This window comes from Neofelis nebulosa, chromosome 7 (assembly GCF_028018385.1).
Source record: "Neofelis nebulosa isolate mNeoNeb1 chromosome 7, mNeoNeb1.pri, whole genome shotgun sequence".
Taxonomy (NCBI): domain Eukaryota; kingdom Metazoa; phylum Chordata; class Mammalia; order Carnivora; family Felidae; genus Neofelis; species Neofelis nebulosa.
Window position 1 is genome coordinate 106,599,056 of NC_080788.1, and position 15,001 is coordinate 106,614,056.

General features: G+C 47.2%; 1 protein-coding gene across 3 annotated transcripts; it reads left to right on the forward strand.

Moving 5' to 3' along the window:
- Positions 1 to 4,497: 4,497 nt before the first annotated feature.
- DACT1 (dishevelled binding antagonist of beta catenin 1) lies at positions 4,498 to 14,752 on the forward strand. 3 transcript variants are annotated; one of them, XM_058739187.1, is made up of 4 exons: positions 4,499 to 5,179; positions 7,436 to 7,568; positions 8,315 to 8,470; positions 11,693 to 14,752. In XM_058739187.1, the coding sequence occupies exons 1-4, from the start codon at positions 4,835 to 4,837 to the stop codon at positions 13,579 to 13,581; spliced, it is 2,523 nt and encodes an 840-aa protein (XP_058595170.1). In that variant the 5' UTR covers positions 4,499 to 4,834; the 3' UTR covers positions 13,582 to 14,752. The 3 variants fall into 3 exon arrangements, with proteins under 3 accessions (XP_058595172.1, XP_058595170.1, XP_058595171.1); XM_058739188.1 differs by having other exon boundaries at positions 11,804 to 14,752; XM_058739189.1 differs by lacking the exon at positions 8,315 to 8,470 and having other exon boundaries at positions 4,498 to 5,179; positions 11,804 to 14,752.
- The last annotated feature ends 249 nt before the right edge of the window (positions 14,753 to 15,001 follow it).

A 15,001-nucleotide genomic window follows, 5' to 3' on the forward strand; every position in this document is an offset into this window, starting at 1 on the left:
GTATTGCCAGTGCCTGTCATGTATTAGAAATACATATCTGTTGAATAAATGAATGATTACTCCAAGAGGTGTAAGGCAAGGATAATGGCATGTATTTGTTTTTATCTTATAGGAGCGCCTGCTTTAAAATGTCTTTCTCTCATGAAAGCGACTCAGGCTATAATTAGATTTTGTTACTTTAATTAAGAAATCACTAATGCTCATCTACAAATAAATACGATTGAAAATGTTCTGTGGGTTATCAAATTACATGTGTAATAGTTTGAGTTCATGAGGTGGAGAATTTCACTGAATTAGGGATCAGTCCCACTACAGCAGAGTAAGGGCAAAACCCACTGACCAGAATTGTTTCAAGTGACTACTTGTCTCTGAAACACCTTTAAATTTTGCCTGGGAATGAAGTAGTTTCACGGTGTTAGTAAAGGCCATGTTCTAGGGTGTTTGCACTCTTGGTACACACCAACTTCCATCTGTAAATGTCAGAGCTAAGGGACTGAACTCTGAGGTTGGTGGAGACATCAGTGATGCAGACCGTCGGGGGATGCACGTTACCCCCACAGTGAGAGTCTGCAACTTAGGGTGTGCTGTATCAGGAAGCTGAGCTTCCTGAAGAACTCACCCTCAAACTTCATGGAATCATCCAGTGCTTCTTCAACAGAAACCCGGCGACAGGGAACCTTTATAACGACGCTAAAACAGTTAACAGATAACCTTTTCTTCCAGGAGTAATGAAGTGTGTGGTTGTGCACGAGTCAGTGAGGGTGGAAAGAGCTGTTTCATGGGCTTGCAAACAAGACCCGCATTGTCACAAGTTTGCTCTTTCCACCACCATTCCCTGATTCCCCCCTGCCCTCAAAAGAGTTTTAAAGTAGTCAGGGCCATGATGTTGCCCAGTTTTGCTACCAACTTTTCCTTTTTCTTGATCCTTTGTTTCAATGTCTGCTTTCTTTCCCCTATGTGCTCACTGAAGACTGATTGTGGGGTCAAGCTATAATTAGTTTATATATGAAGTTTAATTCACTGTGGCTCTTTTGGCATTAGACTCAAATGGGCTTTGATGTCTGGCTGGAGCTTTGATCCCAGACCCTCGAATGGTGGTCATCACCCCAACTCAAAGGATTGCCCTTTATTTTTCTCCCTCCTATTTGGAGACAGCTTTTCCCAATTACATCATTTGTGTTTGTTTGGCCATAAAAGCTGCAAGGCATCATTTTGTTGCTTTGCTGGAGAGCAAAACGTGCAATTGATGCTCCTTATTTTTCCCGGCTGCAGTAGAATGTTCACTGGTGGAGAAGGCATTTGTAGGATTCTGAGACTTTGGTGGGGGTGCTGGTGGGAGGGTTCTGCCCAAGGGCAAAGGGTCAGACTGTGTGATCTGAGGGACTCTTCCTGGCTGTGCCCAGGAAATATGTTGAAGCATAAACTACCCAACTACGACATATTGAGTCAAGACTTTTCCATGTTAGCAACTTTAATCTTACCCCCCAGGTGCCCCAGGTGGCAGATCCACTCCATCTTGAGTGCCACACTCTCAGACTGGGGACTAACAGCTTTTCTGAGAAACGGAGGCTTGGGTGGGGCGTGGAAGCAAAAGAACTAACTAGGGCTGACCAATACTAGAAAGGAGATAACAAAGTAGCATCCGTGGAGGAAGAAGCACCCAGCACCTGCTTTAAAAAGTAGAGAAAGAAAAATCAAAACAGTAGGAGGAAGTGAGATCCTTCTGGCAGCAGAAGGGAGCTGTGAGCAGTGGGTGATTACCTTCAACTGCCTCCGGAATACCTGCCACCAAAACAAAGAATCAAAGAGGAAGGAAAAGCCAGGCCTAGACTGGAGAGGAGAAAATTTGGCTGTTAAGAAGAGAATAGGGGCAACCCAGCTAGTCACACTTAATCTGATGACGTTGGGAGTTTTCAGAAAAAAACCAAAACAAAACAACCTACACAAACAAAGAGCTACAGCATTGAGCTCCTTGCTTCTAATTTCACTTGACGGCCCAAGTTTGTTTTAATTGGCATGTGAATGAACAGCATTATTTATTAATGTGTAATGGATACTTTGGAAAGCATAACCTCTTTTTCCTATTTGTGACCATTTTACTGGTGGAACCATTTGAATACATTAGTTTTAATACTTAAACTTGCTGGGAACACTTTTTCATGGAGATGTACAAGCTGTTATGGCAAATGGTTTGCTTGGGACTAATGAGCCAGCTCCAAGTGGCATTTGGTGGGGAGGGGGTGGGATGGGGTGGAGGTTCCGAGACACAGTGACTTGTCTGTCTGCTCCAGCAAGATTTATTAGTAGGGTGTAAAACATGTTTCAGCTTTTCTCCCCCCTCAACTATATAAATATAGTTGTCGATGTGTGACATAACCCAGGCCACAATAATAGACTCCACCCAGCCAAAAGGAATCTAATTCAGAGCTAGAAAGCAGGAAGCTTGCTTAGAAATTAATAGAATGAGACAATGATGAGGACGTGGGTGAGTGGCCTTTGGCATGCAGGATCTGTCATTATTCCTCAGCGCCTCACTGAAGTTATGGAAGAAAATTAGTTCCTGTGTTACCGAGAAAAGTGTTTGGCACACAGTTGGCATAAAGAAGAGGTGACCTGAATAGAAGTGATTTTGTATGCTGATGAACACTTGAACAGAATTCTGTTTTTAGACCTGATAAACAACCTTGTTAATTATGAATCATGGTTGTAGTTATAGTTTCTTTTATGTCTGTGAGGGACAGCAATGGAGAGGTCAGTGGAGGGTGGCAAGGGAACTTTTGTATTTTTGTTTTGTTTTGTTTTTAGTAAGTATTGAGTTCATTCTACTTGTCGCAGAGATTAAATGGGTGCTATTAATTTAGATAGTACGTTAAGGTAGAAACAATTGACAATCAACCTCCATTTTTTTGAGTCTCTAGAGAACTCAAAGTTGGATCCTTGCAAGGCACTGTTTTGAGTACAGTAATACTAAGAGGGTATTAAAACAGTCTCTGCCTTCAGGCAATTTTTATAACATAATTGGAGAGAAGAAATACACATAAAACCCTACATACGTAGATATGTATGTACACACCCAGATAAATAACCAAACAAATAGCATTTGGTAAGAATCAGATATTCATGCAATTAACCAGAGTGCAGAAGAGGGAAGTGAACTGATCTTGGAGGGAGGGTTAGACCACACAGGGTAGAAGGGGCAGCTGGGCAGCGGTGGTCGAGTCTGACATAATGATATAGGATGCATTCCTTCACACAGCACTTTGCCTGAACTTCAGCAGATTGTAACTTGTTGGATTTAATTTATGAGGCTTTTTGATGTATTGCTTTTTAAAACAGATACGTTGCTTTTCCATAGACAAGCCAGCTAGTGGCATTTCCAGACCTCTCTATCCCACTGAAATTCCCCGTGACCAGTGTTCCAAGAGGGACAGAGGTGACCATACCACAAATGCTACTTCAGGGGGAAAGTTTATAGGTCTCTCTGGAGTGGGGGGGGTGGGGGGGTGGGAGAAGCCACAACTCATATAATCCTTACTATCTACGAGCTTGCCACGTGGTAAACGCACACGCTCACCCCGCCCCACAAATACATATTATATAATGTATATTACTTATAACAGTAATGTACATTACTTATACTTATAACAGTATATTACTTATATAATGTAATTCTTAGAACAGGCAGGTTCTGTTAGTAGCTCCATTTTACGGTTGGGGAAAGAGAGGCATAGAGAGGCGAAGTAACTTGTTTGCACAGCTAGTCAAGGCTGGAACAGGATTCACATTCAGACAGCCTGATTTCGGAGTCTGAGCTCTTGTGTTTGCCCAAGATAGCAAATAACAACAATAAAAAGCCCAAACAAAAACCAAAGCGCGCAGGCGCGCGCGCGCACACACACACACATGAAACCCCAGGCTTGTGAAAGAATGGATGCAACCCCTGGCTTTACAGCGACATCCTCCTGCCTAATTTTATATGCCTTTCGTGAAAAGATAAAACAGCAACAAAACTAAGACTGAGACAGTTTTAGAACGACATCGCACTGTGCTTTGGGCATTGCCTGTCTTTACAGAGCGGAGCCAAAGAAATGGTCTTTGAATGCACTCTCAGTACCTTGCTCGGCAAGGTGAAAGAAAGCGAAATCGGTGTGAGTGGATGTGAACAGTGGACGTGGGGGGAAAGGGTTAAGATTGTGTGCTGCAACTCGGTCGAGTTTCAGAAAGTTCTCTGGGGAGCCCAACTGCCGCGTCCCTTCGCGACCCTGCCTGCGAGGCCGACTGTAACAGGATGCTGGGGCTCGAGGCGCTCGCCCCTTGCTTTGTGCGAGGGGAAAAGAACCAATAAGGAGCGAGGCAAAAAATTGGGTGCAGTAAACCCGAAAAGGGGGCGAGGAGGCCCGCGGGAAGAGCGGGGGAGGAGAGAGGGAGGAGCGGGGAGGGCGTAGCGAGGAGGAGGCCGGCGCTGAGCGCCAGCGGCGTCCCTGACAGGAGAGGGGGAAGCCTGGGGGAGCGGGCCTCGGAGCGGAGGGGCCGGCGCGGGGAGGCGGGCGCCAGGCGGGGGTTTGCCGGGCCGCCGCGCGTGACGTAGCGCCGAGCAGGGCGTTATCAGCTGCGGGGCCGCGGCGAGGGACGCGCGGCAACAGCGGACGGCGCCGCCCGGGCCCGGACGGCTGCAGCCCGCGGCCGCGAGCGGGTCCCGGGCGCTTCTGGCTGTCGCCCCGTCGCTGCGCCCCGACTCGGGGGCGGCATGAGCCCCCGACCGCAGCCCTAGCGCCCGCTCCTCCGCCCGGGCGGCCCGGCTGCGGTGACGGGCGCTCCTGCAGGGGTGGGGGCCATGAAGCCGAGTGCGGCCGGGACCGCGAGGGAGCTGGAGCCGCAGGCGCCGGCCCGGGGCGAGCCGCGCGCGGCGGAGCCCGAGGGGCGCTGGCGGGAGAAGGGCGAGGCGGACACGGAGCGGCAGCGCACCCGGGAGCGGCAGGAGGCCACGCTGGCCGGGCTGGCGGAGCTGGAGTACCTGCGCCAGCGCCAGGAGCTGCTGGTCCGGGGTGCCCTGCGTGGCGCCGGGGGCGCGGGGAGCGCTGCGCCCCGCGCTGGGGAGCTGCCGGGGGAGGCGGCGCAGCGCAGCCGCCTGGAGGAGAAGTTATTGGAAGAGAATATCTTGCTGCTGCGGAAGCAGTTGGTAAGCGGTGCCTGGAGGAAGGGGCACGGCTGTCCCTGTACGGGGACTGGGGTTCGGGCAGGTGGCCTGGGGGTGGGCGTGAGGGCGCCTCTGGCCGGCGAGACGCTCCACGTTCCGGGACCCCCATTCCTGCGTGGGCGCGCGCGGCGCGTGGGCCGCCGTCGCCCACGCGTTCCTGGCGTGTCCCCGCTTTGTGTCAGGTGAGGGGCTGGCGACCCCGCGCGGATTGCCGGGAGGGGTGGCAGCCCTCCCCTCCCGCTCTGCCTTCGGGATTCTTGGAGTCGCCTGGTTGTAACCTTCAAATCTCTCCACTTCGACGAATGCAACACGACGAACGCAATGCAACGTTCGAATGCAATCCCCGAATGTTTGCAAACCCTCCTTTAAAATACCCTATCTTTTGGAGGTCTTAGCTTCGTGTCCTCCCGCCGAGAAGGGACAAAAGCCGAGGAGGGGGCTTGTGGCGAGGTTAACTGTCCAATGCAGAATTTTACGATTACGCGGAAGCTCACGTAGGGCGCCCTGCCACTCCCAGGGCTCTCCCCCGCATGCCAGCTTTTGCCCGGGCTGCTGCTTAATTTCATATAGAAGCCCTTTGTATGAAGTAGCTAACGCAGATGCAAATGATAGAAATTTGGCTGGGGAAAGTGCCCCGTCCCCTCATATTTTATGTGACTGGTGGTGGAAGGGGGAAGAAGAGAGAACCTGCTCTTAAGACAGCGTTTATCTTACTGGATTTCCGTCAGCGTCTCAGCCAGCCATCCTGTGCCATCTTCGTTAATGGGGAAGGAAAAGAACTTTGGCGCTTAATGTATTGATGAACAGCTTTTGACCCCGCCTCAGAATAATGGCGGCAGCTTTGTTACGGTGACCTCAAAAATGTAGTTTTAAAAACAGAGGAAAAAAAAAATCTTTTTTTGGCCATGTGATACTGTCTGAAACTAGACGCATGCTAGATAATGTCCCTCCTCCTACAACAGCGAACATAGTGATGCCGTGTGGTTATTTGTCAAAGGGTTTCTTGTATTATCTCTTTTCAGATAATTTCTCTCTCCAGTCTCTCCCTCTCTGTCTCTCAGCATCACAGGACTTTTACTGTGGTTCATTTCTCCTGAAGAAACTCATTGTAGTCAAAAGGCATATAAGGTTTTTGCCTACAAGCTTTTTAAATCAAAGGACAGACAGGAGGAATAGATACTCCTGTTACATCTGTTTTTCAAGGATGTATCCTGCTTTGTACAATACCTGTTTGGCATTTTACCTTTTCTTTGGTCGCCGACCAGATGTGCATGTAACATTGGTTTGACTCCATTCTTGCTGGTGATGCCTTGTCATTGACATTTTTGTGCATTGTCTTTTACAATAGCCCCTTTTTGTCTTCACGAATCTCAAGATTGTGAGTGGCACATTCCTGTTGTCCCCTGGAGGGGAGCAAGGCAGCATGTCAGGAGAATTTCAGTCCAGTCAGTGTTTGTGGTACTGTTTTCATTTGTAGACTCGGCATTCGCGATTTGAACCAGATGCCTTTTTAGTCCTTTTGCTTTTCCAGCAATAGGAAGCACTAGGTGGCAGTGTGAGTTAGCACTGCAGATCTGTCATCTTTGGAAACCTGAGTTGAGTTCAAATCTTGATGGACCTTCCCTTGAGGGTTTTGGATTTTGCTAGCTCACATTATACTTGGCACTGGCTATTAGTATTCGTTTCTCGCTTTCAAAGGCCCTAAGACTGATTAAACCCCACAAAGCAACTAAGAGAAGACAAAACTCTGCAGGACATTTGGCCAGAAAACCTCACCTAAGTAAGGGTATAGTGTATTGTAGGGAATCTGTTACACTCTGACTTCAAATTAAAGAGTCTGCTGTGAAGCACTGGTTTGCAAGAAATTGGGTGTACATAGAGGATTTAAAAGAACCTCATTGTGTTTTCTTATCCTTAACCTATACAAAGTGAGTTTGTATAAGTTGAAACAAAAAGCAAGTCCTGTTTTTATGAAGAAACTTTATAGCACTGCAAAATGTGAGAAAGTGAAATGAAACATAGGACATATTCTTGAACTTTTTTTTGTTTTGTTTTGTTTTTTGTGTTTTTTTTTTTTTGTGTGTTTGTTTGTTTGTTTAATGTCAGGTCATCCAGTAAAAGTTTTGGTTTTGGAAGATTTAGTGAACTTTCCAAATGGCAATTTGAGTACTTAGAGCAGACTTTCTGATTCTTTGTCACCAAAATGTGTTCATTTCTGCCCCCCCCCCCCCCAATCAGAATTGTTTGAGGAGAAGAGATGCTGGTTTGTTGAATCAGTTGCAAGAACTTGACAAGCAGATAAGTGACCTGAGACTGGATGTAGAAAAGACATCCGAAGAGCACCTGGAGACAGACAGTCGGCCCAGCTCAGGTGAGTGTGTGACACTAGGACAGAATTCTGCACTTGAGTTCTACTTCATTCCACTGTTTAACTTTCCCACACCTGCAAAAGGCAATGGAGTTTGTTTCTAGTGCAGAGAGAATAAAAAAAAGCAGTCTGCCATTCAGTTGTATGAGAGGGAAATAAAACCAGATGACCAAATTTTTAATAATGAGATTGATCTGACTGGAGTCTCCTGAGTTTAAAAATAAAAGCTTCTATTCAAATTTCTGGAAGAGCAGTCCTCCTTTGAAACTTGAGAAAGTCAGAACTGGGCTAGAAAATTAGTCACACTTCAACTTCCTGAGACCACTTCAAAAGTTTTTTTTCTTCTTCTTCTTCTTCTTCTTCTTCTTCTTTTAAGCCATTTGGCTCCTTAAATAGATTTTTTTCTTCAAATTATTCTTTCTGAAACATTTATGATAAAGTTGGGGCTTTGACAGATCTAAGTCTCTTTCCTTGCACATCTTTAAAGGTGGGGTCAAAAAGGCAGGTCAGTTTGAGGGTGAGAGTAGCTTTGAAATGTATCCATAGATATGGGCTCTTTGCCTTTTCCTAAGGATTACTTGAAATAAAACTTGAAATTCACACTAAATCCAGTGAACCAGAATCGCTCCCCACCCCACCAAAGTGTCCCCTTCCTACCTTTTCTAGATGATTAACCCTTTTCCTTTTAAACACAAATGTATGCTATTGCTTGACATGATCTTAATTCCAAATGGTGTTTTTATTTGTAGGGTTTTATGAACTGAGTGATGGGGCTTCAGGATCCCTTTCCAATTCCTCTAACTCGGTCTTCAGTGAGTGTTTATCCAGTTGTCATTCCAGCACCTGCTTTTGCAGCCCCTTGGAGGCAACCTTGACTATCTCAGATGGTTGCCCCAAATCTGCAGGTAAGACTTTTTAGAATTGATAGACATTTTTAGCTGGAAAAGGTGAAAGGCCCTTAACGGTTATCTAGCTTTAACCCCTTCTACTGACAGAAAAACAAAAGGTCAGAGAAGTTCATCAACTTGCTACGTTTCATGACATAGCTTTATATTGTGATGGTAGCAAGACAGCTTCTCTTTAGAAATCCTGTCCCAATATTATAGGTTTTGAGCTCTGTTTGTGAGCCTTTGCTGTGAGTTTGACTTGTTTGTATTTCTTTGGAAAGCCACTTTGGATCTCTTTTTTTATAATCATTTAAAGCTAAAGCTTACAGTAAGTTAAATATGTCTGTCAGGCTGCTTGGCACTTCAGGGAGCAGTGGTCCCTCCACATTCTCCAGAAAGTCTTGCGTGATGGCAGCTTGTCTTTTCTTTTAGGAGGTGGGTGGGATGAGATTCCCGTAGGCCATGTGCCATTGTTTCCACTTTGGGCTATCCTTGGAGTGACCTCAGGAGAGAGTCATGCTATTGTCGGTATTGGAAGTTTCTGCATTTCCACTATGTGTCAAACACGTACTGGATGCTCTGCATATATTTATCTCCTTTGAATCCTCCCAGTAGTTCTGCAGGGTGTGCAAGTCTTGTTAGCTCCCGTTTGTATGTCAGAAAAATGAGGTCTAGTTAGGTTAATTAACAGGTTCATTGTTTAAGGTTAATATACTAGCAAGTGGCAGAGGCAGGATTCAAGCTCAGGACCAGTTGTCAGGTCCATGTTTTCCCACCACACTAGGAATTCAGAAATTTCTGTGTTCAACCTTCTCATTGAACAGAGGAGGAATTTGGTTTTATAAAACAGTTCTCCAGGGGCTCCTCATTTTCTGAATGGCAGAATTGTTGCTGAAACTTGGGACTCCTTTCTTAGTTTTGCTTTACTGTGATTCCTCAGAAGAGCAGAGAGGATATGGAGAGCTGTAGGTGCTATAGCACAAGTCACTGCACTCTTGGTTTGTCTGTGTTCTCCACTTGGGCCTAAGGCTGAACTTTTGAGATCCAAGCAATGCAAACATAACGCCAAACAACTGAGGCTGCTAAGTGGCTGGTGTCTTTGAGTTTGTACACTGTGCTGTCAGCAGCAATCATTTGGGGAAGCACACATCTGTGTTATCTAGAGTGTCTAGCCCTCAAGTTCATTGGTAATTGCTCCCCTTCACTCTGCAGATCTGGTTTCAGAGGGAAACTTTAAAACCCATTAAAGGCGTTTGGTATAGGTTTTCTTTGAAGACAGACTCCTGATCTCCCAAATGCCACATCTTCACATAATTGAGACAGTTGTACTGGGCCTTGGAGACTGAGATGTCTGTCTTGTTCCTTAACTGTAAGTTGGGAAAAGGGACAGAATAGTAAAGTGTGGGTAAATGTAGGGCAATGCTTTAAGTAGGGCGAGTATATGGTAGTACAGGAGGAAAGATGAGCGACGATATTAGCTAGAAAGGTTTCTTCTCCTTGTTGCCGTAAGCTATTGGGAGTGGAGGTGGGGGGTAGGGACACAGCACATTTTATATTATAATAATCTTTGCTTTACAAATGAATCGTATCATTACTGGGTCCAGACTGTATTTTTCCCCAGGACTTCTAATTATCATTGAAGGTCATGGAGCTTTCCCTTAACTTAAATAATTTACATAGAATCCGGCACATAGTAAGTTTTCAATATTTGAGTGAATAAATATAATATAGGATATCTTAAGTAGTGATAAAAACTTTGATTTTCTCTAAGTTCATTAAAGGGATTTGATATTTACAACAGTCACCAAGGAAAGACATCAAAATCATTTAATTCAGCAAGAAAGCTTGATTTCATTGTATTTTGGCATTTACATTTTTGAGATGTGAAAATTTATTCATTAATACAACGGCTCAATCTCTTAAAACCGTATCAAGAATTCCTTCCCAGTTAAAGATATTGCCTTATTGGGGCGCCTGGATGGCTCGGTTGATTGAGCGTCCAACTTCGGCTCAGGTCATGATCTCATAGTTTGTGAGTTCAAGCCCCACGTCGGGCTCTGTTCTGACAGCTCAGAGCCTGGAGCCTGCTTCAGATTCTGTCTCCTTTTCTGTCTGCGCCTTCCCACTTGTGCTCTGTCTCTCTGTGTCTCAAAAATAAATAAATGTAAAAAAAAAAAATTAAAAAATATTGCCTTATTTTTTAGTGTCATTCTTAAAAATATAAAGTGATTATTATACATTTGGTTACTCTCCAGTGAAATTTGATCAGTTTCTTTGACCTTTCAACTGACTGTTATACTGGAACATATGTCATTAAGAATGGAGCCTAAAAAATAAAAAAGAGAGAATATGAGGAGAAAGCTCAGAGAAAGTACAGTTTATCTGCAGTATTTCAAAAGGAAACCAGGAATAGAACACAGAGGGCCCAGAGAAAGAATGACTCAAAAAATAAGGGTTTTTTTTTTCCTAGTTATAAATGCAGTGCATACTTACTGAAAATTTAGAAAATAGAAAACGAAGAAGAAAGTAAATCTCACTTGCTTTCTCACTACACTGCAGTGGTATTGGCATCTTGGGGTGCTTCATCTCATACTTTCTTTCTTCACATATATAGTCTGGCTAAAATTGTAATCATAGTCTGGTATTATATCATGCTTTTCACTAACCTTTAAAGCATATCCCCGTATTATTCAATAGTTTGAAAGGATTTTTAATGGCTGAATATTTTTCCCTCGGAGGATGGAGGATGTATCATATCTTGTTACAAATATCTTTGTTAAATATTTGTTTCCCTCATCCAATAGTATGGGCTGTAGAGCAGATTGCTCTCTCTGTCTCTCAAAAATAAATAAACATTAAAAAAATTCTTTTTAAAAAAGGGGCGCCTGGGTGGCTCAGTCAGTTAAGCCTCTGACTTTGGCTCAGGTCATGACGTCATGGTTCGTGACTTGGAACCCTGCGTTGGGCTCTGTGCTGACAGCCTGGAGCCTGGAACCGGTTTCCGATTCTGTCTCCCTTTCTCTCTGCCCCTCCCCCGCTCTCTCTCTCTCAAAAATAAACAAACATTAAAAAACAAAACAAGACAAAAAAAAAAAACCTAGAACAGCTTGTAGGAATAGTTGTTGATTCTTTACCATTCTGTCTCTCCCCCAGTGAGTGTGTTTTCGTAGAAATTGGCCTGAGTCAAGCTGGTGCTGACCGATTCAGTTCTTCAGAGTGTATCCTTTAAATGTTTTTCAGATCTCATAGGACGGCTGGAATACAAAGAAGGCCGCTGCGAAGACCAGGCCTCAGGGGCGGTTTGCCGTTCCCCCTCTACATCACAATTTAATTCCCTTGGTGTCATTGCAGATGTGCATCCCAAGTACCAGTGTGATCTGGTGTCTAAAAACGGGAACGATGTGTATCGCTATCCCAGTCCGCTTCACGCCGTGGCCGTGCAGAGCCCCATGTTTCTCCTTTGCCTGACGGGCAACCCTCTGAGGGAAGAGGAGAGGCTTGGTAACCATGCCGGTGACATCTGTGATGGATCTGAGCCGGACGCCATCAAGACAGCCACTTCCTTACCATCTCCAAGCAGTTTGTGGTCTGCTCCCCATCCTTCGTCCAGTAAGAAAATGGACGGCTACATTCTGAGCCTGGTCCAGAAAAAAACACACCCCGTAAGGACCAACAAACCAAGAACCAGTGTGAACGCTGACCCCACGAAGGGGCTTCTGAGGAACGGGAGCGTTTGTGTCAGAGTGACCGGGGGCGTCTTACAGGCTAACAGCGGGAACCTTAAGAATCCTAAACAGGTGCTTTTGCCCCCTGGCGGAGGCCCTTCTTTGGACAGTGGGACGTTCTCCCCGCCGAAGCAGTGGTCCAAAGACTCAAAGGCAGAACCACTGGAAAGCAAGAGGTTGTCCCCGCCGGAGGGCGCTGCCACTGAACTTCCGAGTAAGCATCTGCCCAAGAATGCCAAGCCAGCTTCGCAGGAACACGCTCGGGGGCCCGCCGCTGTGACGGGGGACTCCCCCAGAGACAGCATTCAGGTCCTCGCTGCCTCTCCGAAGGAGAGCCCTGGGAGGGGCCCGGCCCCGCCGCAGGAGAACAAAGCTGGGCAGCCGCTGAAAAAGGTGTCCCAGAAAGGCGGCCTGCTGCCCGCCCCTCCGGCAGCGCCCCCTGTCGCCCCCGCGGCGCTGCTGGCCGCGGCTTTCGCGGTGGAGGAGCGGCCCGCGCTGGATTTCAAGAGCGAGGGCTCCTCTTCGCAGAGCCTGGAGGAAGCGCCCCCCGTGAAGGCGCAGTCGGGCCCGGGCCCGCAGCCCGGCGGCCGGCCCCATCGCGGCGCCCGGACGGCGGCCGGGCCGCGGGGCTGCGGCCCGAAGCACCGGGCCCAGGCCCTCCACGGGCCGGACGGCGCGCTGCCCGCCGTGAGGGAGAAGAGCCGCGCGGCCGGCAAGAAGTGCCGGTTCCCCGACGACGTGGATACAAATAAGAAGCTCAGGAAGGCCTCGTCGCGGGGCAGGAAGGGCGGGGGCGGCCAGCCCGAGGCGGGCCTCCCCAGCCGGCCGCTGGCTGGGGGCCACAGGGCGGGGGCGGCCAGGGCGCACGGCCACGGCCGGGAGGCGCTGGTGGCCAAGCCCAAGCACAAGCGAACCGACTCGCGGCGCTGGCGCTCGGCCGCGGAGGTGTCCCTGGAAGAGGCCCTGCGGCGGTCGCGGCGCGGCCGGCGCGAGCACGTGGGGCTGTACCCCGCCGCCGTGCCGCTGCCCTACGCCAGCCCCTACGCTTACGTGGCCAGCGACTCGGAGTACTCGGCCGAGTGCGAGTCGCTCTTCCACTCCACCGTGCTGGACACCAGCGAGGACGAGCGCAGCAACTACACTACCAACTGCTTCGGGGACAGCGAGTCCAGCGTGAGCGAGGGGGAGTTCGCGGGCGACAGCACGAGCTCCAGTGACTCCGAGGAGAGCGGGGGCCTCATCTGGTCCCAGTTCGTGCAGACTCTCCCCATCCAGGCGGTCGCAGGCCCAGACCTCCACGGCAACCCCACGAAAACCTTTGTCAAAATCAAGGCTTCCCATAACCTCAAGAAGAAGATCCTCCGCTTTCGGTCCGGCTCCCTGAAACTGATGACGACCGTTTGAGGGACATCATTGGGGGGGGGGGGGGCGGGGGGGGAGGATGGGCTGTTGTCTAGTTACCCAGGAGCAAGGTGGCAGCTTCTTTTTCTGTGTGACAGTTCCCTGGAATGCTTTTCCTTTTGTTGAGGTAAATTATGTCTCGTCTTCATCATGTAGGGACACTAGTGCCTTTAATGGAAGGTAAAGAATGTTTTGCTGGTTAGGAGTAAATACTGAGTTTTGCTGGTGGTGGTAGTGAACGAGTTTTGTGGTAGCAGGTGATTTTTATTTGAAATACTCTGAGCATCGGTGAAGGCGCAGGTTTCGATGCTCAAGTCTTACTGGGATGAGATTCAGATTACTTTTGACCTGAAGGTCAGGTGGATGGAATTTAGGACATACATTTGCTTCTTGGGTCTTTAGGGCAGTGTCTCCACGAGAGTTTTCCGGTTGAGAGGCATCACATACAAGTGTGTGAAGTAGGTACGACGGACAGTCATTGTTTTCCGGAATTTTTTATATCGTCTCCCTTTCTTAGCTGTATCCCCATTCTGTTTTCTTCCCAGAACTGTTTGGTTAACTGGACTCAGAACTCGAAGACCAGACCCTAGATCCAGAGCTGGTGACCTGGATAAGGGAGGCTGGTAATAACCTTAAAAGGATTCACTAAAACTTTTGCCGCACTTGGTGCCTAGGCCCTGGTTACAGTTACCCTTTTAGGGCCGATTAGCCAACATTTTGATGCCTTTCTCCTCCTCTCTGAGTTGCAGCAGATCCAGCCATTTCTTCCTGGAAGGTCTTGCCTTTGGGATAACATTTTGGTCCTTGGGTACAGAAAAATTCACTTCTAATGACATAACCTTTGAGTGCGACTCCAAGCCCAGAATTGCTCACTGAACACTGTGCCACCTGAACATTGGCCCGAACATATTAGTGCAATCCAGTCCAGATTGGACCACTGACCCTGTCTGGAAGGGCTTTTTTTAAAAAAAAATTTTTTTTGGTAAACAGTATTGTGTAAAGCTGTTTTTTTTATACCAATATATGCATGTTTTGTGCATGAGTAGTAAGTGTTTTTTATATTTCTATTGATGTTAAATTACTGTTTGATATAAACAGTATGTGTTTTTATATATCATTGTGTAAATTTAATATAACGCATTTTATGCTGTAATAAACAATTTGTTTTACTGCTGTTAAGTTTCTTATTTGGGTATAAAACCAGTTACGCATCTAAATCTTGTGCTGATGATTTTGGTATTTCTGTTTCTATTCTAGCATTAGAATATTTGCAATAATTAAAGCAGGTTTTAGGTGTAGTCTTCGAATGAATGGTGAGTAAATAAATGAGGGAAAGCAAACCACTTCTTTAGAATAGTTAAGGTAGGGGCGCCAGGGTGGCTTAACTGACTGGCTCAGGTGGTTATTTCCTGGTCCCAAGATC